We start from the raw sequence: 22,106 nt of genomic DNA on the forward strand, positions 1-22,106 counted from the left end.
TTTTGCTACTCCACAACCTTCATTATCATTCAAGATCATTTGCTCTACTTATAATTTATGAGGATAAATATATCAATTTAATGATTTAGAAAAAAAATTAAATTAATTTTATTAAATAGCCTTAATACTTAAAGTAAGAATTAAGTAACAAGTTTTAAGTCAATAATTTGAGTATAATTTAACTTAAAATCAACTTAAGTTATTAACTATTAAATATTAAGTTTTACCCAATGCCTTAAGTCTTTAATCTTTTGCAGCAATTTACATTGACAAACACAATTTCCAAATATAAATGTTTATAGCAAGTAAAGAAGAATATCCCATAGTAAACAAACCCACAATCGATTTTATTAAAGTAGAAAAATGAGTCAATTGCTTTGGTTTTATTTAAGGGCGTGGTTGTGGCATCAAAAGAAAAAGAACTTATTAAAATGAATAAATATTTGCACATCCATTATATCCTTAATTAGGTAAATTTTTCCATAAAATACATCAAGATACGATGTTCAAGAACAAAAACTTAAAATCAATTGTTAAATGTATTACATGCATATGATATTCCATCTCAATGTCTTTGCTTAGAGTACAAAACTTTAGATAAAGATTCAATTCTTTGGACGGAATTTTCATGCCCATAAGACATTATAAATGGCTAGTATTAGCATTTGGATTAAAAAAAGCACCAACAGTATTGCAGCCAAAGATGGATAATTTCTTTAAATATTGTAATTTTGTTTTGGTGCATGTAGATGATATAATAGTTTTTAATAACAATTATTCATTATGAACATTTACCATGAGATTAAAAAATTTTATATGGAGAAGAATTAATTCCAATAAATGAAGTAAATGGCTCAACTTCTCATATTCGTCAATAGCATATGCAGAACTACAAATTTTTTAATTATTATTAAAAAAAATGATTTTCTTATTAATATTTATTGAAAATTTCTACAAATGACGAAGGATAATGGTGATCTGGTTGTAATAGGGGTTTGATTTGGATAACCTTGGTGATCCGTATATTCCTATCAAGTCTTCATGATGAATGATAAAAAGAAAAAAAAGAAGAGAAAATGAGTTGGAAACATAGTTCAGAAGGTCTTTATGCAGAAGTTTAAATATGCAAAAGATCTTTCTCATTACATATGAAATGACTTCATAGTATGAAATATTTAAAATTTTAAAACTCTCTTCAATAAATTATGCTCTTCAAGACAAGCTAATATGATCATGAGGTTTCAAAATCTTATATTTTCATACAAATCCATTGTATGAAAACCTTGCCAAAAAATATACTAACAAATCCCAATGGTATCCACTCCACTTTTCTTAGGGTACACATTAGATCAAGTTGCTAAAAAAATCAAAACTTAAAAATATTCGGTCCTAAGTCCAATAGAATATGACGTCTAATTTGAATTATTCAACCTAATCAACCTCATTCTTATAAAAGGAAAATTGTATTTCTTGTACTCATTTGAAAATATATACAAAATGATAATTCGTATTTTCATATTTTAAATGATATTATGTAATCCCAAAATGTTTGTTGCCTTATGCACGTCTAAGTTGAACTAAGATAATACGAGATACATTTTTTAATGATATATGTATTGCATTTCATTTGAATGGGTAATACCTTTAACTTTAAATTACATAAAATTCTAATTATCTTTCGAAAGTCTATAACATGAATTATTTTGGAACTTGTGCATAACTTCGAAATCTTACCTCCCTTCTCACTACCATTTGTTTCATTGTTTTGTTGGCATTTAACAGGAGATAAATACTTTATATGCAATTAAAAATGTTTTATAAAATTTTAAAAGTAATATTTTTTTTATTTTCTCATATTTTAAAATTTTGAAAACATTTTAAGTAGAGAATGTAAATTTCTTATTTTTATATAAGAGTTCTTACATGATTTGTATATAAATTTTTATTTTTAAAAATTAAAAAATAGGAGTTGCATTCAAACACCAAACCTTTTATATTTTAAAATCAGGTATTATGCTTTTACTGTCTTGACTTTTAAAATTTGTGAAAGTAATTTTTAGATACATAAAATAATACTTTTTATTTTTATTTTTATTTTATTTTATAAAAGTTTGTTCTTTTTATCCAGAAGTTATTACTATTGCTTTTTAACCTTTTGAATTAATCCAGTGATAATTAGTTTAAAGGTACAGGAGCTTTACCTTTAGGAGAAAAAAAAAAAAAAGAAATTCATTGGATAGCTGAATGATGAAAATTAAATATAATTATTTTCATAGGGATATGCAAAGCTTGATGGTTGCATATTTAAACAATCTATTTATGGTATTATAATGAGTAGCTGGATCTGCATGGTGAGTCCTTCCTCCTAGTAGGTGTGGTTGTCAGTCCAGAACTGAGATTGAAGATAGTTAACCACATTCTTGTCCACTTGGAAGGCCTTCGTGAGAACGTCAGCTGATATTGCTGGCTTTGATCCAAACACTGCATTTGCAATGGTGATCACGCCTGGGTTCTGGCTACTCAATGAAGCAATGGCCACTGCGTTTGTTTTTCCCACATTGAGCTGGAAGTGAATGAGACCTTGTGGGAAGACGAAAACGTCTCCTTTGTAAAGGACCTTGGAGATGAGGCGGTTGTCAGGGTTAGAGGTGACAAAGCCCACATAAAGTGTGCCCTCCAAGACAGTGAGGATCTCTGTGGTACGCGGGTGGGTGTGGGGAAGGTTGAGACCGTATGGCACATAGTCAACCCGAGCGCGGGAAACGCCAAGTGTAACGCCCAAGTTTTCCTTTTAAAGGGTAATTTAGGAAATTCTTAATAATGATATTAAATTAATTAATTAATTAATTTAATAAAATGGAAGAGTGGTGAAAAGGTAATTTTATGAATAATACCCTAAGTATAAATAGAAAATTCTCTTCTTCCTGTTCTTTTTTTGAATCGTATTCCTGTTCGCAGAAAAGTTTCCAGAGAACGTGAAGTTGAGGTCAGATTTCAAAGTTTGAAGAACAAACCTTTATAGATAAGTTTTTAACCCCTAGATTATTATTTTAGATTCATTAGTTAATTTCAAGCACATTAGATATATATATATATTTTAAAAACCCTAAATCTAGATTAGGGTTAGATTATTTTTTTTAATTTGTTTTAATATCAAATAGTGAAAATTTAAGATTTTGATTTATTATTGGAATTGGGGAGATCTTAAGTTTTTTTATTAGAAAAAAAAAAAAAAAGATTCCTATGAAGATTTCGATTTAGATTAGGGTTAGTTTATTATTATTATTATTATTATTATTATTATTATTATTTCGTTTTAATATCAAAATAGTGAAAATTTAAGATTTTGATTTATTGTTGGAAATTGGAAATTCTTAAACTTTTAGGGAAAATAAAAATAAAAATGGAGGACGCGTGTGCACTGTGGAATTGGAGAAAGGCTTAAGGATTACACCGGTGGAATTGGAGAATGAAAATATATATATATCTATATATATATATATATATATATATATATATATATATATATATATATATATATATGTGGGTATGTGGGTGTATACGGATGGAGGGTGGTTATATTCTATTATTTTGTTGACAATAATGGAGTATTGTTGGGAATAAAGTTTATGTTTAAAATAAAAATAAAAATGAGAGAATAGAAGTTTTAAATAAAAAGGAAGTAAAGTTTTTTTTTATATATATATTATAATTATGAGCGTAAGTTAATAAATAACATAGAAATTAATTATTGAAATAAATTATAGTTTAATTAAGTTGTGTCCCAAGAAATAAATTTTAAAATAAATAAATAAATAAATAAATTCAATTTTATATGAATTAGAAATTTATTAATTTTTAAAATATGAATAGATTAAACTATCTTTCATAAATATATAAAAAAAAAGAAAAAATTAATTTGAATACCTAAAATTTTAGGATTGTCAAACCTATAATTTTAGATAAATAGTAATAATTATTTCTCTTATATTTTGTTAGGTGAAGAGTAGATTTTCAAGATTTTTCTCTCCAAAGTTTTTGAGGATTTCTTTTGAGGTAAGGAAAATTAATACAGTTGTTAAATTCTTTTTTTTTTAAACAATTTATATATATATATATATATACATTATTTGAAAACGTTTGAGTTATATTCCGTTTTATGTATGGATCAAACCTGTTTTACATGAAAAGTATGTTAGAATTTTATATTATGTTTTTGACAAATAAATGTGGAGATATTATATGTTGTAAATTTGAATAAATGAAATAAATATTTGACTCTGGTTTGTTTGGCCCTTGTCAACGGGATATAATAGTTGGCTTTTGGCCTTTGTCAATGGGATATAATAATTGACCTTTACATTTCTTGGCGGGGAATGTAATGGATTTGAACCCCAGCCTTTAGGGGTTTCGGTTAGAGGTTACTAGTACTAGTAGTGTTTAGTTCCGCCCACCTTAAAGGAACAATTTGAGGCTAGTCACCCATTTGAAAAGTCCCACCTAACTGGGCAACCCTTTGATGTTTGATGACTAGAGTAAATAAATTATTGGAATGTTCTGATTGAATTTGATATGAAATTGTTTGAATCATAAATAAATGCATATAGTTAGAAATTTTGAATGTATTGGAAAAAAAAAAAAAAAATTTACTCACAGCTTTATGAAAATGATTGATTACAATATCTCCTATTTTGCAAGTGAGTTTGAAATGTTTGATCCATGGACTGCATTAATGTTCCTTATTGGGCTGTGAGCTCATTCCCATTTGTTGACTACTTTTCAGGTTCCCTTAGTTCGGGTGAGGAGTGATGGCTAGGCTGAGGAATGGTCATCATTAGAATTTGACTTAGGATTTTATATTGGATTTTGTTTAACTGTTAGTTGTGTTCATTTGGATCTTTTGGTATTTGGAAGTTATTTGGATATTGATCCTTCAAATTTTATGTTAGATCAAAGTTGAGTTTTGGAGATTTTGAAATTTGTTCTAGTACTTGAATTATTTAAGTTTGCAAATATTTGGACCATGGATTTTGGATAGTGGATGTTTTAGTTTTGAAATTTAATTTTGAGGATTTTAGATTTGTTCCGCTACTTTGAACAGGTACTTGGTAATTGGTAACTTCCGATTACAAGATAAGTGTTTGGGTCAGGTTACAATGTAAGCCTTCGGGTTTGAAGTGTGAAATGACCGTCACGCCCTTGGAGTGGGTCATGGGGCATGACACCAAGGGTGTTGAGTCTAGGTATCTGTGCCACGTTTGATGGTGTGACCATCGACCCAAGTTTGTTTGATGTATTCCCTGGAACACGAAGCCCCGAAAAGAAGAAATCATTTGGCGTTGCAAGCTTTGGCTTCCCGAATTTGGAGCTCATGGAAGGCCTTTTTCCCTGGCATCTCTGCATAGCGGAATGCGAAAAAGAACTCTTGGAGGAGTTGGGTATACTGCATCACTTCTTCAGGAGCAAGGTGAGCATTGATGAATTTGGTTCATCGTCCGTGCCTTTCCCATTCACAAACACTGTAAAGCACCAATTATATTAGGACTAATGTATCCTTGGAAAGATCAGTATACATAGATGAGAATATATCATGTCTAGACAAGAATAATAGAGAGAGCATGAGTATTTTACCAGAGTCGTTAGTATCATTAACAACTACACAGAAGTCTTGAAGAGGACTGAGGTTAGAGGCAGAGGCAACAGAAAATGACACAGCCAAGAGTACAATGTATGCAAGGGTGTTAGCTCCTATCTTCTTCATGTTATACAATGAATTCTCTCCGAGTAATCTCTGATGGAAGAGCAAGGAATTTTACTTATACAATGGAGTGCTATGTGTTGGGCTTTGTGGAGTCTAGTTTTGTTTGATCCGGTTTGGTGACCCAATCCGAATAATATTGCATGGCTTTTTAATGGGAGTTTTACTGAGGCTTGTTAGGCCCATTTAGCCCATTGTGGAACCACATTTTGGTAATTAGGATTTTTTAGTGTGGTGTGGTTGTCGTGTTGCATATAGAGAGAAAATATTGTAGCCGCTATGGTTGTACTCTGTATTTTTCCCTCATAATAGTGATATCCCTGCAACTCCGTGGACGTAGACAAATTGCCGAACCACGTAAACACTGTCTTGTGTGTGTGATTGTTTTTCTTTGGCATGTGTTTTCTCTATTTTTTTTGTTTCTCATAGGTTGGGAATTCGGTTTAATTCCCTACAACTGGTATCAGAGCTTAGGTTGAAGATTTCTGGAAGAGTAAAAGATCACAAAGCACACAAGATGAAAACAAAAGGAATTTTCACTGCAGGTGGAGTCGATTGCTCTTTCGTGGTGATATGATACAAAAAGGTTTGTGTCATGGAGAGATTGAAGATTAACTTTATGGAATTTGGTCCAAGGTGGAGATTGTTAGGAAGTGTCCCAAATTCCTAATTAGTATAGATTCTTTTTTTGTAAAGAATATTATATAAAATATTTCTAAGTTGATATATTATTATAATATTAGACTTCCTTATAGAATAAGGAAGGTTGTTGAAAATATCTCTATAAATATTTTAGGTCATGAGGGGAAAAAGTTATGAGATGGAGATGGACTTGTAGAGACTATACGGGGTGGATAGAGATGTGAGGAAGAACGGGAGGTACTCGGTGGAGCGAGAGAGCTCGTAGTAGGGTATGGATACAAGGAGTGGGGAAACATAGGATGTTTCGGGAACCTAATAGTTGTATCTAGTTCTATCCTCTGTAATATTCTCTATTGTATAGTGGAATCATTCTCTCTCATCCGTGGACGTAGGCATGGTTGGCCGAATCACGTTAAAACCTCGTGTACCATATGTGTGATTGTTTTATCTTTGTGTTCTTGAACTAACATTGTTGGCATCAAAGCTTTCGCTGGCACAACACTATGGTAGCTAGAGTTTCTATGATTTGCAATTTTGAGGATTACCTGATTGTCTATTTATAGATGAAGAGTCTCTGATATGTTCCAACTTTGAACCAGTCTCATAATATTAATTAAGCAAAAGTCAAAATTTGACAAAGAAGCTACTTAATTGATCGGGTACTTTGTGTATTAATTAATATTTTGGATAACCTTCGAGTTATCTTTAGCCGGCTAACAGGTCTGCCATAATATAATAGTTTTGACCACGTCCCATGCAATCTACCAGGCTGCTTCAGGTGAAGAATATGTTAATATTTTGCCAGAACTTAGATATATAATTAGAAGAGATCTAAGGAAGGATATAAGACTCGTTCTACTTATTTAAGAAACTTTGCAACTCATTTAACACATTCCCACTGCAGCGGCTATGACACAAATTAAGCTAATTTATATCAATGATGGGATGCCGGACATAGACCGAGCACCAAGGACCCACGATGTGTACGCCCAGACTTAAATAGTCCCAAGAGGAGCTAAAGAAATATATACCTCAGCTGATCCTGTCTTTTTAGAAAACTTTGTTGGGTAGATATCTCACTGGGATATAAGATGTTAAACTCTTCTATTTCTTTTACTCAGTTGTAGTAAAAGAAATCTTCCTCATCCAGCTCTCTTATTAGTTCATATATAAGTTCACTGGTTAATTTATATATGAAGTTATACAAAAACCCATCCGTATCCGTATCTTGAGATTTCACATTTTCTCCTCCGTCAATTTTAATTGGTATTAAACACAAATTTTACAAATTGAAACGATCTTGCGATCATCAATTATGTATTAATTGACATCATGGTGTGTATAATAATTAATTATGTAGTAAGCATTGTTGAGGCCTCGCGTCCCTGATGATCCACGTAGTTGCCAAATGGATGGACGTACGATCTCAACCAATATAGATTTCTGGTTTAGCTGTTCCTGCAAAAGGCGTTCGGATAGGGTGTTTGGACACACCCTCCGATGGTTTTGTCAGCCATGGTTAGAGAGAATAATCAGTTGACCTTTTACTAGGTATTGTAAGCTTACCTTCCTCTTTGTGCGAAGGCTCATATATATAGTACCAAAAACACTGTTTCCCTCTTTAATGGTAGGGAGATATTTTGGCTTGTCATGATGCCACTAGGTGGTGGCAGAATCATCATCACCCTACGGGCGGCTGATAGAGATATGGGAGGCGCAGTGACTGTCAGAGATCGTGGGAAGTGACTTGCCATCACTTCATTCCTGTCCTTTCACTCTGCAGGTGGCGGAACGTGGGCCATGACAGGCTGTTGTGATGATGTGCAAGACTTGCTTACTTCTGTCAATGATCCGGATAAACATATCCGGATAGGTTATGGCGGTCGTCCGGATGTGTTATGGCGGTCGTCCAGATGTGTTATTTGTGAGTGCCGTGTGCTTCTCCTTTTAGGAAGTCCGGATAGGAGAAGCGCGCCATGTGTACTCTTGGGGAAATCCAGATGGGGATACTCCGGATAGGATCGCGTGCCACGTGTCATCAGGGATGGGTCCTTACAAGCATGGTTAAAAATGTCCATATTTCCCCGATACATGGGAATTCCACAACAATTATTTAAGAGTAACAATTATTTTGTATTATTTTTTTCATTTTTTTCTCAAAATTTTATATATTTTGTATCAAAATATTCATTGATATTTCTCAATATATCCCAATATATCCATAAATCAAGTTACCGATATATCAATTGAAACCGTTATTTTTGTCATTGATTAGTTGTTTGATAAGTTGATTTTTACAAAAAAAAATAAAAAATAAAAAATCAACAGTTTTAAAAAATATATTTTTTTTAAAAGGGTGATTAAAAATTAGAAAAACTAGATAACAAATTGTTTTAAAAAAAAGATAATTTTAGTTGAATTTTGAAATTATCTTTGGAAAAAATAACTTTAATATTTAAATTAAAGACGTCTTTATAATTTTAATACTTAAATTGAAGATGTTTTTTTTTATTATTTTGGAATGGTCGTATTTTAAAAATATTTTAAAAAAAGAATGATTTCTTCTTTCGAAATCCTAATTATAGTGCAACAAACTTGGAATTTGTTTTTAGAACCAAACATACTCCTAACTATTTGAGGTTATTTACAAAAATGAATTGAAATTTTTTCTAAATTATTAAATTAATATATCCATCCTAAATATGGGAGAAGAAGAGAAATTTAAAAAATTAATTATTTTTATTTTTTTATTAATTTTTTAAAAAAAAATTAAATTATTATAGTAAGCCATTTTATCAAACATATTTATATATTTCATGGCTTAATTTTCATATTAAAGCATTATTCAAATTGACTTTTGACAAGTCAGGAATTATTTTCTAATCTTTATAAGAGATTTAATATCTATTTAATTAATTTTATTTATTAAAAAAAGTTTATAACTTAGGAAAAACCTTGGTATGGAAGCTAGTTTTAGTTCCATATGTTTAATAGAAGTTTAGCATGAATTTGACATATGTTGCTCCTTTGAGGTAAAGTGTGTTAATTGATCACATAATAAGTGAGATCTGTAACCCAAGGATTGTAGAGGTAATCTTGATAGATGATAGTACTATCTTGTTAGATTATAGATACCAGTTCACAAGGGATTTGCATGCAGTGGATAGTAGGCCATGGGCCCAAGCTCCGTGTCGTTATTATTTATGTAGTTTATTCGAGTGTAGTTGATTCTCTATAATGGAATGTTGAATAAACTTTAAAATTGGATTCTAGTTTCTAGTGGTTCCTACTCTGAGCTCATATACTAGGATGACACAATTTATAAGGGTTGGATTGACTCAAGGTTCACTCTTATGCATAAGGGACTTTTAGTAATTATGCAAGGTTACATATGAAATAGTAAACGAGGTCTTTGGATTGAGCCAATTGAATGATTAAATGGTCTGATATGGTTGATTAATTAATGAGGACCTATTTTAGGCTAGATTAAGTGACCTAAGCTTTGATGGGCTTAAGTCACTTAAGCCTAGTAGGCAACCTTATAAATTCCCCCTTAGGAGTTAGAGTTTCCTAATGACTTTCAATTAGTCTTCTTCCATATCCAAAGAGAGAGAGAGAGCCAAAGCTTCCTCCTTTTCATTGCCTACACTTTGGATTACCAAGATCATGGTTTTGGATAACCTTTGAGTTACCTCTAGCCGGCTAACAGGTCTGTGAATCTGTGATATATAAGATCTTTATTTTTGGTTTATTTATTATGCTATAGTAGTTTTGATCACGTCCCATGCCGTCTACCAGGTTGCTTTAGGTGAAGAATATGTTAATATTTTGCCAGAACTGAGATATGTAATTAGAAGAGATCCAAGGAAGGTTATAAGACTAGTTCTACTTATTTAAGAAACTTTGCAACTCAAGTTGCTCAAGGGACTTCCCTTTGATAGAGCTTTTCAAAATCATTTCTAATACAAAAGTACTTGTGATTTCTAATACAAAAGTACTTTTAGAGAAAAATTAAGTAGATATTTGGTAATACTAGAAAATATTTTAAAATTTTTGAAAAATGACTTTTCGTGCTTTCTTGAGAAGCACTTACTAGTGTATCTCCCAAAAACACTCCCAAAAACACTTTTTAAAGAAATCATTTCAATTAAAAGTACGTCAATGAAATTAAATTGGACCAGGATGGGCAAGATCATTAGTAATTGTTCAATTTGACTCTTCATTTAACCGATTCCCTCTGCTTTGATTTGTTCACTGACTTTTCATTTATCTCAATGATGGGATGTCGGACACAAACCAAGCACTAAGGACCCACCAAGGAGCTGACTTCAAACAATTATATGTTGAACTCTTCTATTTCTTCTACTCAATTGTATTGGAATATTAAAAAAAAATTATTAGTTGTAGTCAAAGAAATCTTCCATTTTGGGTTCTCTCATTAAAACTTACATAAAATATGAATTAATTCATATAAGTTCATCATATAGACATCTTCAAATTGATAAATGGTAGTTTTTTCATTCGTCCTTTCATTCGTTCATATACAGAGTATATATAGAGGGTAATCACCATTCTAAGAATGGGAAAGAATGATACAAGGAAAGAGTAATATAAGGAAATAACAACTAATATCCTAATATCTCAACTTTCCTAATATCTCAATATTCCTAATGTCTCAATATTCCTAATATCTCAATATTCTTAATATCTCAACTTTCCTAATATCTCAACACTAAATAATATAAGGAAAGAATGATATAAGGAAAACATTCCTAATATCTCAACACTCCCCCTCAAGTTGGTGCATAGATGTCACACATGCCCAACTTGTCTAAAAATTTTGAGAACACTTGACTTGAGATAGCTTTGGTGGGGATATCGACCAATTGATCTTCTGATCGAATCTTAGGCAATTCCACAATCTTATCATCCAACTTTTCCTTAATGAAAAATCTATCCACCTCGACATGCTTTGTACGATCATGTTGTACTGGATTATGAGCAATGTCACATGCGACTTTATTGTCACAAAACAATCGGATTGGTTGCCTAGATAGGTAACCTAAATCCTGTAAGAGGAGTCTTAGCCATAATGCCTCACAAAGTCCTAGAGCCATACCTCTAAATTCTGCTTCTGCACTTGAACGAGCGACGACATTCTACTTCTTACTTTTCCATGTCACAAGATTACCACCTACAAAGGTAAAGTAACCAGATGTAGATCGCCTATCATCCACTGCACTGGCCCAATCAGCATCAGTATATACTTCTATACTCTGATGATTAACATTTTTAGCGAACAAAATTCCCTTCCTAGGAGCATTCTTCAAATACCTCAAAATATGCATGACTGCATTCATATGTTGCTCTCCAGGATTATGCATGTATTGACTCACTACACTCAATGCATAAGCAAGATCTGGTCTTGTATGAGCTAAGTACATTAATCTCCCCATAAGTCTTTAGTATCTTCCCTTATCGGTTGATACTTGATTAGGCTCAACACACAATTTCAGACTTCTTCTATTGGTGTATTAACAGGTTGACATCCCGACATTCCAGTCTCTTGTAAAATATATAAGGCATACTTTCTTTGAGATAGAAAAATTCCTTCACTTGATTGAGAAACTTCAATCCTAAGAAAGTATTTTAGAGGACCTAGATATTTCATTTCAAATTCTCTAGATAGATAATTTTGCAGAGCTTTTCTTTCTTCAGGATCATTTCCTATAACTACCATGTCATCCACATATACAATGAGTGCCGTAATCTTACCATGTTGTTTTTTCAGGAACAAAGTGTGATTTGAATTACTTTGACGATAGCCAAAAGCTCTCATTGACTTTGTGAACCTTCCAAACCATGCTCTGGGGGATTGCTTCAACCCATACAATGACTTCTTCAATTTGCACACCTTCTGACATTGCTTTTTTGACACCATGCATCCTGGTGGAAGATCCATATATACTTCTTCAGATAACTCGCCATGCAGAAAGGCATTTTTCACATCGAACTGTTGTAATGGCCAATCTAGGTTTGCAGCTAAAGATAGTAATACTAGAACTGTGTTGATCTAAACTATAGGTGCAAATGTCTCTATATAGTCAATTCCATAAGTTTGAGTGTACCCTTTTGCTACCAGTCTTGCTTTAAATCGTTCAATACTACCATCTGCCTTGTACTTCACAGTATAGATCCAATGACACCCAACTGGCTTCTTTCCTGGTGGACATTCTACGAGTTCCCATGTTTCATTCTTCTGCAATGATTTCATCTCTTCATTCATGGCTGCTTTCCACCTTGGATCAGCTAAGGCTTCCTGCACACTGTTAGGAATAGCTACAGTAGATAATTGATTTACAAATGACTTATTTGATTCAAACAAACGATGGTTAGACACATAGTTGCTCATGGGATATTTGACTTTGGTAGACAATTCAGGTTCATATGTGGGTTTAGGAATACCTCTATTATAACGATGTGGTAACCGTTTCATGAATGGATCAGGTTCCAAATTAAGAACACCCTCAACAGACGACGATTGGTTTGGTATTTCAGTGAAGACATCTTCGGACCCAAATTGTTGACTACTCATATCCAACTCACCCGCTTCCTGGTTCACTAGTTCAGATTGTCCAGATTCATTCTCCTCAGAGATATGATAATCATAATCGAGAGTCTGAATGTCCTTATGGTATTCCCCCTAAAGTTCAGACTCAGATGAAAAATACATCGAATCTTCATGAAGCACCACATCCATTGTAATATACATTTGTCGAGTTGGAGGATGGTAACATCGATATCCCTTTTTGTGCAATGCATATCCAACAAACACACATTGCAATGCATGGAAAGTTAACTGGGTGCATTGGTGTTTGTGTAGATGCACAAATGCCACGCAACCAAAAACACGAGGAGGTAGATTTGGGACAGTTGGGGCAACTACGACATTAGTAAGAGCTTGGAGAGGTGTTTGGAAGTTAATTGAGCTGGAAGGTACCCGATTGATCAAGTATGCGACAGATGTGATTGCTTCTCCCCAATAAGATATCGGTGTTTTTGCTGCTATCAAGGAAGCACGAACAACCTCTAACAAATGCCGATTTTTTCGTTCAACAACTTCATTTTGCTGGGGTGTATTGGAACAAGTAGTCTGATGAATTATGCCATGTCCTTCCAAATACTTTTGAAGATTAGAACTTTGATATTCTCCAGCATTATCACTACGTAGAACCCGAACCTTTGCATTGTACTGAGTTTCAATAATTTTATGAAAATTTTGAAACAACAAGTTCACTTCATCTTTGGTCTTCATCAAGCATAACCATGTCATTCTGGTACAATCATCAATAAAAGTAACAAACCAATGTGAGTCACTCAAAGTTGGGACTTTGGATGGGCCCCAAACATCAGAATGTATAACCATAAAAGGAAAAGGACTTTTGTTCAAAATTAACGGAAACGAAACACGATGGCTTTTAGCCAATTCACAAATATCACAATGGAAACCAGAAATATCACTCTTTGCAAACAAACTAGGAAACACTTTTTTTAAATAACCAAATGAAGCATGTCCCAGACGTCGATGCCACAACCAAATTTCAGACTTTTTCTTCTCCCCCTTAGATCCATCTACCATCAAGGCTTATTGCAACTTATTTGAATCATTTGACTGCAAGTCCAAGTAATAGAGTTTTCCCTGCTTAATACCACAAGCAATCGTCTATCTTGTTTGGATGTCCTTAATCACACAAAATTCAGGCTAAAAAATTACAATACAAGATAAGGCTGCAGTGATTTGAGAAACTGACAAAAGATTGTAATCTAAAGATGGAACAACTAAAATAGAATCCAAATTCAAAGTATCAGTAAGAGTTAAGGATCCTTCCCCAATGACTAGGGTTGTGTTACCATTGGTTGTGGAAACAACTTTTTATAGGGAAGGTCTAAGGGGTGAAACCTGTCTAGAATCAAAAGTCATATTATCTGTAGCACCAGAATCAATTATCCATGCACTATTAATAATACGTGTAAAAGTATTTAAAAACTTACCACCATGATCTGTAACAGCTACCAATGCAGAGGCTTTCTCAACAACATTAGCCTTTGTTTTTATATCGGCAACAGTTGTAGTCGAGGTTTTCTTGAAATCCTTATTCCGTTGATCACGATTATTAGTATTAATAACAAAGTGTTGATAGCCTAAACATGATCTAAAGGTCCATGGTTCAAACCCTCGGTTCCTCATTGTTTTCCTGGTCATACCAAGAGTCGTTGCTTTGAAATTGTGGGATATCCAGACTGGTGGGATCAGTCTTCTTGCATTGAGTGCATTTGAAGGTTGACTTATCAATATTAGGGCTTGTCTTAGGATGGATGATCACTATCGGATTATGATGGATGATCGCTATCGGACTACCATAGCGACAAAATATCCAGGATTTCAGTTCCATGGCTCTGATACCATCTTCAAATTGATAAATGGTAGTTTTTTTCATTTGTCCTTTCATTCAATCATGTACAGAGTATATATAGAGGGCAATCACCATTCTAAGAATGGGAAAGAATGATACAAGGAAAGAGTAATATAAGGAAATAACAACTAATATCTTAATATCTCAACTTTCCTAATATCTCAATATTCCTAATGTCTCAATATTCCTAATATCTCAATATTCTTAATATCTCAACTTTCCTAATATCTCAACACTAAATAATATAAGGAAAGAATGATATAAGGAAAACATTCCTAATATCTCAACAAGACACTGGTTTATTAAACAAAGATTTTACAAATTGAAAGGATCTTGCGAACATCGATCAACCAGCATAACATCATGCATTGTATAATAATTAATTATGTAGTAAGACTGAATTAATTAAGTTGTTACTTTTTGTATACGTGCAATATTTAAATGGTTGTAGAAATCAACAAGCTAAGACAAACTTTGAGGACTTGGTAATTTACATAATTTGTTTTTCATTTGGATTAGAATAGTTAGTATTGTTGAAAAGTTAAACTTGATTTAGAAACTTTCTAAATAATGGAATCAGATTTAGTTCCTAAAAATGAAGAGAATATTTTATTTTTGATTGGTTATTTTAGTTTCTATTTTTGACTTGTTAAATCATGGAAGGTTTCATATGTTATTATTAGGAGTTTCTATTTTGTTAAGTGTGAGTAACTCTAAATAAGAGATTTTGTAATATTTGAATAAGAGAGTGGTGGAATACAATAAATTTGTATTTCTCTATTAACCATATTACTCCAACAAATTAGGATCAAAGTTTCTGAATGCCCAACAAATTTGTATCAGAGGCATGTGAAAAATATGGCAAGTGGGATGTATTTGTTTCAAGGTTTGCAACTCAACAAAGATAATTAATACAATTGGAGTATCAAGATAAAAACTTTGCTTTGTAATTAAGAGATATGGAAGACCATAAAGAACCATAGGATGAAACCACTTTGTCCCCAAATCAAAGGGATTTTTTAAAAAATATGAGGAAAAAAGACAAAAAAGCTTTCATTATTATCTATCAAGCAATATATAAAGGTACTTTTGATGCTAATCCATAGCAAAAATAGTTGTATCCAACATAGAACTTCATTGCAGTAGTAAATTTGTTGCTCTTTCCTCAGTTTTTTTGAGAATCCATTGCATAGACATGAAGAAGATGGTAGTTAACACCCTTGCATGCATTGCACTCTTGGCTATGGCATTTCCTCAGATTCTTTGGGACTTCTGTGTAACTGTTAACGATACAAACGCCGCTGGTATAATAATCATGTCCTCTCTCTACTCTTTGGCTATGGCATTTCCTTATTATATTTATTTTTAAATTTTATAATATATAAATTATATATTTATGATATTGCATATTAATATTAGATTTGATTATTGTTGAATCATCCATACAACCAATGAATTAGGATTTGATAATATTTTCGGTTCAATGATTGATTTGGTTCTAATTTTGAAAACCGCTCTACAAAGATAAAGTGCAACTGCTCTACCTAAGAAGGATTGAATCCCGAACATTTTATTGATTCCAGGTTTTGGTGTGCGTACTAAAAGAACACTGCAAGATTTTCCAAACAATATTATAGCCAGCCAAATTATTTAATACATAATCTCAGTGAGACCAAAACATGAGCACGTCCCTTCAGAAACCCCTGGGAAAAGTCACATGCATGCAGCTGAGTTGGGTCTCATAGGGGGGTTGGCGTGAATTTTGGGAGATGGTAACTAAAGCCCAACACCTAGAGACAAATTAATTCCACAATCAATAAAGACTACATGTAGAGAAAGTTCTTCATAGTCATCATGAAAGTGACATTGTCTCCATTGTTACAGTCTTATGGATATGAGTCTGTACCCGCAGCTTAAACCCAACAACCTCTGGTTTGAACACCACCCGGGAGGCCATAGACTTTCTGCGCAAAGTAATGGACACGGCAAGTAGAAAATCCACTTGGGTCCCATCTCATTTCTATATATTGGAGCAGCTCCTCCGAAGTGTTAATATGATAATTGTAGAGAAAAAAGAAAAAAAAATGGTGAGAAGCATGAGGGGGGCAGTGGTGGTGGCTGCATTGGTGGTATGCGGTTGGGGGAATGTTCAGATGGCAAGTGCGGACACGAGTCCCAGCCAGTGCAAAGAGGAGAGGAACCTGCTGGTTAACGCTTGCAGGCCAGTGATCTACGGGCGCAGCCCATCTGCGGACTGCTGCCAGCGCGTTCGAGTGAGCCATGTGGAGTGTGTGTGCCCCTACGTCACTCCCAAGACCGCCTCCATCATTGGGGTCATTGGTGTTGACAACGTGGTTAAGAAAATTGAAGGGTGTGGAAGGACAGTGCCTCGCAAATTCAAGTGTGGGAGTAAGTTTAAGTTACTTCTCTACGGCTTTTATTTATTTTTCATATTTTGGAGGACATTGATGATTGGTTTCTGCAGGTATCACCACTCCATGAGGAAGACACCCTACTCGGCTTCGTATGAATCACGTTTGAAGTACTATTATATATGTTCATGTACTTTGTACAATGGGGTGTAATTTTTCTCATGTTTGAGATTTGATTATCTCCTTGTGTTATGTGGGAGCTAGAAACCTCCAATAACTCCACTACCAATAAAACAAGAGAACGATTTCAATATATTGCTAGCCTGTGGATATAAGTATGGTTTGAAATTTCGTGAAATATAGTAGATATTTCACTTATCGGGGAGAGTCGACACGATGATATTCCATAAAAGTTGGGCAGTCCATTTTTCAGCAAAATTTTAAAAATATCACCACAGAACTCGGACCAAAAGGTTTGGGTTGAAGGCCAGGCCAAATCCACCTTTGTTAATATATGTTAACCAACATAAATATGTTAAAGTTCATTATTAAAAGAATAAATTAATTAATTCTAATTGCTTTATTTTAAATTTTATTTAATTGATTAATAAAAGTATAAAAAACCATTACTATAATTTTCTTAACAAGACTTTTTTTTTTATACCATTTATATGATAATTAAATATAAAAATATAAACATTAAAAAAAATCATATATGCATAAATTATAGTTTTAATATTAAACGTATCATCATTTATTTCATTAATCCTATTTTAAAAAATTGCTATCACTTTACTCTTATGTTTTTGTATTTATGTTTTTAATTTTATTTAATTTTGAATATTTTTATTTTAAAATATTAAAAATATAAATTTATTCAAAAAATAACTAAAATATAAAAAAATAATAACAAAGTTATAATATTTTATAAATTAAAATTAATTTGATAAGATAAATTATTAATATAATTTTTAGTAATTTAATTATTAAATAAATTAATGTCAATAGAAAAAAGTTGTCACCACAAGTACTAAAATTTTAGAAATTAAATCTCAAATAAAATATTTTATATAAATCTTAAAAAGGCTTTTTTTATATTTAAATTGAAATAAAACGTATTTTAATAAAAGTAATTTTTAATTTTAAAAATAAATGAATATAAATATACTAAAGGGATTTGAGATAGTTTTTTCTAAAATTTTTTGATAAATATTATGTTTAACTATACTTACATCAATTATATTTACAAAATAACTTTAACTATAACATATGTTTACTTACTTATTTTATCATTTAAAGTTTTTATAATTATTTTAATAAATTTTAAATAACTTCTATCTCACCGATATTTTTATTAAAATATTCACTGATATTTTATCGATATTTTTGATATATTTATAAAATTCAAATATCGATATATCTATAATTTTTTATAATTTCTATATTTATCAATATTTTCATCCTTATATAATACAATCGTTGATGTGTTAAGCAATACGGGAAAGTATAAGACGTCACATTAATTGAAAACATTGATTTGTCACGCACGTGGCTCCGATGGTCCTCTTGTCACTAGCATATTAAATGTGAGTTGACCATCTCATTATTATATTAACCCAACAACCTCTACTGAATGAGTAAAATATCTAAATTTACGAAATTATCTATACTTAAATTTTAGGGAAATATAAAAAATATTGATAAAAAATTTTAAAATTTATATCCATAAAAAGTTTAAGAAAAAATAAAAGTAATAATTTACATATTAAAGTTGTTTTACTATAAAAAAAAAAAAAATTTACATGAATACATTTGATAAAAAAGGAAATGATTTATGTAATTATTTTTTGTTTAAAAATGTTTGACTTATTTATTAGATCAAATTTATATACATTTGTTTAATTATAAAATTATTCATTATAAAAGTAATTATGATGTTTTTATATCATGAGATAATTAAATTTAATTGATTTATTAGAATTTTATTTTTATTGTAAATAAGTGGTGAATGACCATATTGAATAAAATATTGAAGTTCATTCGCGAAATTCCATTTGTTCATCTTAAAGATGAGGAATGGGAGTTCATATGGTGAAAGCTTATAAAAGGCTTCTCATGCCTCGTGTAAGGATCATTCCCTGAGTAAGAAAGTCATTTGATATTCTTTCACTCATTCTCTCCTCTAATTTTATTTTATTTTACAATTTATATTTTGTTAGTTTGTTTTTTGTTTTATAACACATTATTAACATGAATTGCTCTGAATGTAATTCTCGTATCTTAAACTTGAGGTTGTTTGTATAGAATAAATTTTAAATATTTATATTACTATTGATTTTGTTCATTTAAATTATGTTATATATTATAAGAAGTTATAAGCAAATTATTTGGTTTTGATTATAATAAAAAGTTATACTAATGTTATCAATTTATTGTAACCGATTCTAATAATATTATTTTATCATATCTCTAAAGTTCTTTGACAATGTTGAATCTCACAAAACTCAAATTTGTGGTCTTGATATTTTGGGAAAGAGTTATCTATCTTGAATCTTTAATGTTGAAATATATCTTGATGCAATGAATCTTGGAGCTATGACCAAAGAAGGAAATCAAGGATTTTTGTAGGATCGTGTAAAAACGTTGATTTTCCTTCACCATCATCTCCATGAAGATTCAAAAAATAAGTATCTTACAGTAAGGGATCCTTTTACTCTATGGAGTGATTTGAAGGAAAGATATGACCACTAAAAAATTGTGATTCTCTTAAAAGCTTAAATGACTAGATCCACTTGAGGTTGTAAGATTTTAAAACTGTTAATGAATATAACTCAACATTGTTCAAAATCAACTCTTAATTAAGGCTATGTAGAGAAAAAATAAAAAATAAAAAATCATAGAGCAAGACATGTTAAAAAAAAAACTTTTACTACATTTCATGCTTCAAATGTGTTCCTCCAATAGCAATATTAAGAGAATAGATTTACAAAACACTCCAAATTAATATCATGCTTCTTGTTGCCAAACAATATAATGAGCTTTTGATGAGAAATCACTTGTTTTGTCCAACTAGATCTAAACCATTCCTTGAAGTGAATGCAATATCGTCCAAACTCATGGATGTGGACGAGGACAAGGATGTGGTCGTGGTCATGGAAGGCATCCTTGATACTATGGTTCTCATGGTAGTTATTCCTCAAATTCTCATAAAAAGGAAGCTTCATTGCACCATCAGAAGTGGAGTAATACTAAGGCAAAACAAGAAAATGGGAAGTTTAGACAAAATAAACCTCCCAAGAACCATGGGAACAATTGTTATAGATGTGGTATGAAAAGGCATTGGGTGTGTACCTATTGTATGCTTAAACATTTAACCGACCTTTACCAAGCATCAATAAAAGCAAAAGGAAAAGAGAGAGAGATGAATTTCATTGATAGTGACATATTGAACTGAACCTACTATGACATTGATTTCTTTGGAGGTCCTAATGAAAAGACCGACTATTTAATAAACGATGAAAATACTTGCATTGATTGATGTTACTTTATGTATTAATTAGTATATCATTATGTCTTATATTTACATCTTGTTATTACATTTATTATAACATTATTTACATTATGCCTTGTTTTTTTTTTTCTCTAAATATTAGTTATATCTAAAAATCCATGTGTTATTGGGTCTCACAATGAATGAGGATGATGAATGTCTTGTAAACTATGTACCACACACAAAATTCTTCTAGATGAGATACTTTCTCGAATTGACATTAACAAAAGCTAATGTTAGTACCATATCTAGAACTACAAACTTGGTTGAAGGCTTTGGAAGAGCAAACCTAATGCTAACAAATGGAACTAGATCCCATATAAATGATGCTTTATATTCTAGCAAATATAGAAGAAATTTTCTTAGTAATTTTAAAGATATTCGTAGAAATGGATATTATATTGAAACCATGAATGAAGGTAATGTAGAAAATCTTTACATCATTTTTATTATTTTTGGCCAAAAGCTTATAATGGGAAAACTCTCAGTTTTTTCCTTTGTGTTGTGATCATACAACTATAAAGATTATTGAATCTTATGTTGTTGTGAACTAGAAATTCAACGACCCAATTTTTTTTATCCTTTAGAAAAACATACTAGATCACATAGGGTCTTCAATAATACATCGACTAATAGAATACTCACATTGGCATTCACTAAAAAAACCAAAAGATTCTATTGCCTAATGAATACTCATGTGTTGCTTGTTCACAAGGTAAATTGATAGTTAGACCATCTTTTACTAAAGTCATCCGAGTCATTGATCTTTTTAGAAAGAATACGTGGGGACATATGTGTGTTTATTTATCCAATATGTGGACTATTTCGTTATTTTATGATCTTAATAGATGCCTCTACTAGGTGGTCATGTGTTTGTTTTCTTTCTACACATAATATTGCCTTTGCTAGGCTCCTTACACAAGTGATCAAATTACAAGCACAATTTCTAGACTATCGAATCAAGACAATACATCTTGATAATGCTGACAAATTTACTTCTCAAATCATTAACTACTGCATGTTAGTAAGGATAAATATTGAGCATTCTGTTGCTCATACTCATACCCAAAATGGTTTAGTAGAATCCTTTATCAAACGTCTCCAATTAATAGCTTGACCATTACTAATGAAAACCAAATTACTTACTTTTACATGGGGACATGCTATTATGCATGCTGCAACTTTAGTTTGTATTTGACCTAGAACTTACCATGAATTTTCCCTTTCACAACTCATACTTGGAAAACAACCAAATATCTCTTATGAATCTTTGGTTGTGTAGTATAAGTACTAATTGCGCCTACACAACG

General features: G+C 31.7%; 2 protein-coding genes across 2 annotated transcripts; one reads left to right on the top strand and one right to left on the bottom strand.

Annotated features, from left to right (window-relative positions):
• Positions 1-2,365: 2,365 nt before the first annotated feature.
• LOC117933160 (putative germin-like protein 2-1) lies at positions 2,366-5,403 on the bottom strand. The gene is made up of 2 exons (XM_034854554.1): positions 5,272-5,403; positions 2,366-2,788 (listed from the first exon to the last, which is right to left on the bottom strand). Exons 1-2 carry the CDS (start codon positions 5,401-5,403, stop codon positions 2,366-2,368), a joined length of 555 nt encoding a protein of 184 aa, XP_034710445.1.
• Positions 5,404-16,970: 11,567 nt separating this feature from the next.
• LOC117933161 lies at positions 16,971-17,559 on the top strand. Its single transcript, XM_034854555.1, has 2 exons — positions 16,971-17,283; positions 17,360-17,559. The coding sequence occupies exons 1-2, from the start codon at positions 16,971-16,973 to the stop codon at positions 17,374-17,376; spliced, it is 330 nt and encodes a 109-aa protein (XP_034710446.1). The 3' UTR covers positions 17,377-17,559.
• The last annotated feature ends 4,547 nt before the right edge of the window (positions 17,560-22,106 follow it).

The sequence above is a fragment of the Vitis riparia genome, chromosome 16, assembly GCF_004353265.1.
Source record: "Vitis riparia cultivar Riparia Gloire de Montpellier isolate 1030 chromosome 16, EGFV_Vit.rip_1.0, whole genome shotgun sequence".
In the NCBI taxonomy this organism is placed as follows: Eukaryota; Viridiplantae; Streptophyta; class Magnoliopsida; order Vitales; family Vitaceae; genus Vitis; species Vitis riparia.

Bases quoted from the DNA above. Each gene is read 5' to 3' on its own strand.
- LOC117933160 (XM_034854554.1), bottom strand. From the start codon at position 5,403: ATGCAGAGATGCCAGGGAAAAAGGCCTTCCATGAGCTCCAAATTCGGG. The intron at 2,789-5,271 runs GTCACACCATCA...ACCCTTTAAAAG, and splicing joins CAAACAAACTTGGGTCGATG to GAAAACTTGGGCGTTACACT.
- LOC117933161 (XM_034854555.1), top strand. From the start codon at position 16,971: ATGAGGGGGGCAGTGGTGGTGGCTGCATTGGTGGTATGCGGTTGGGGG.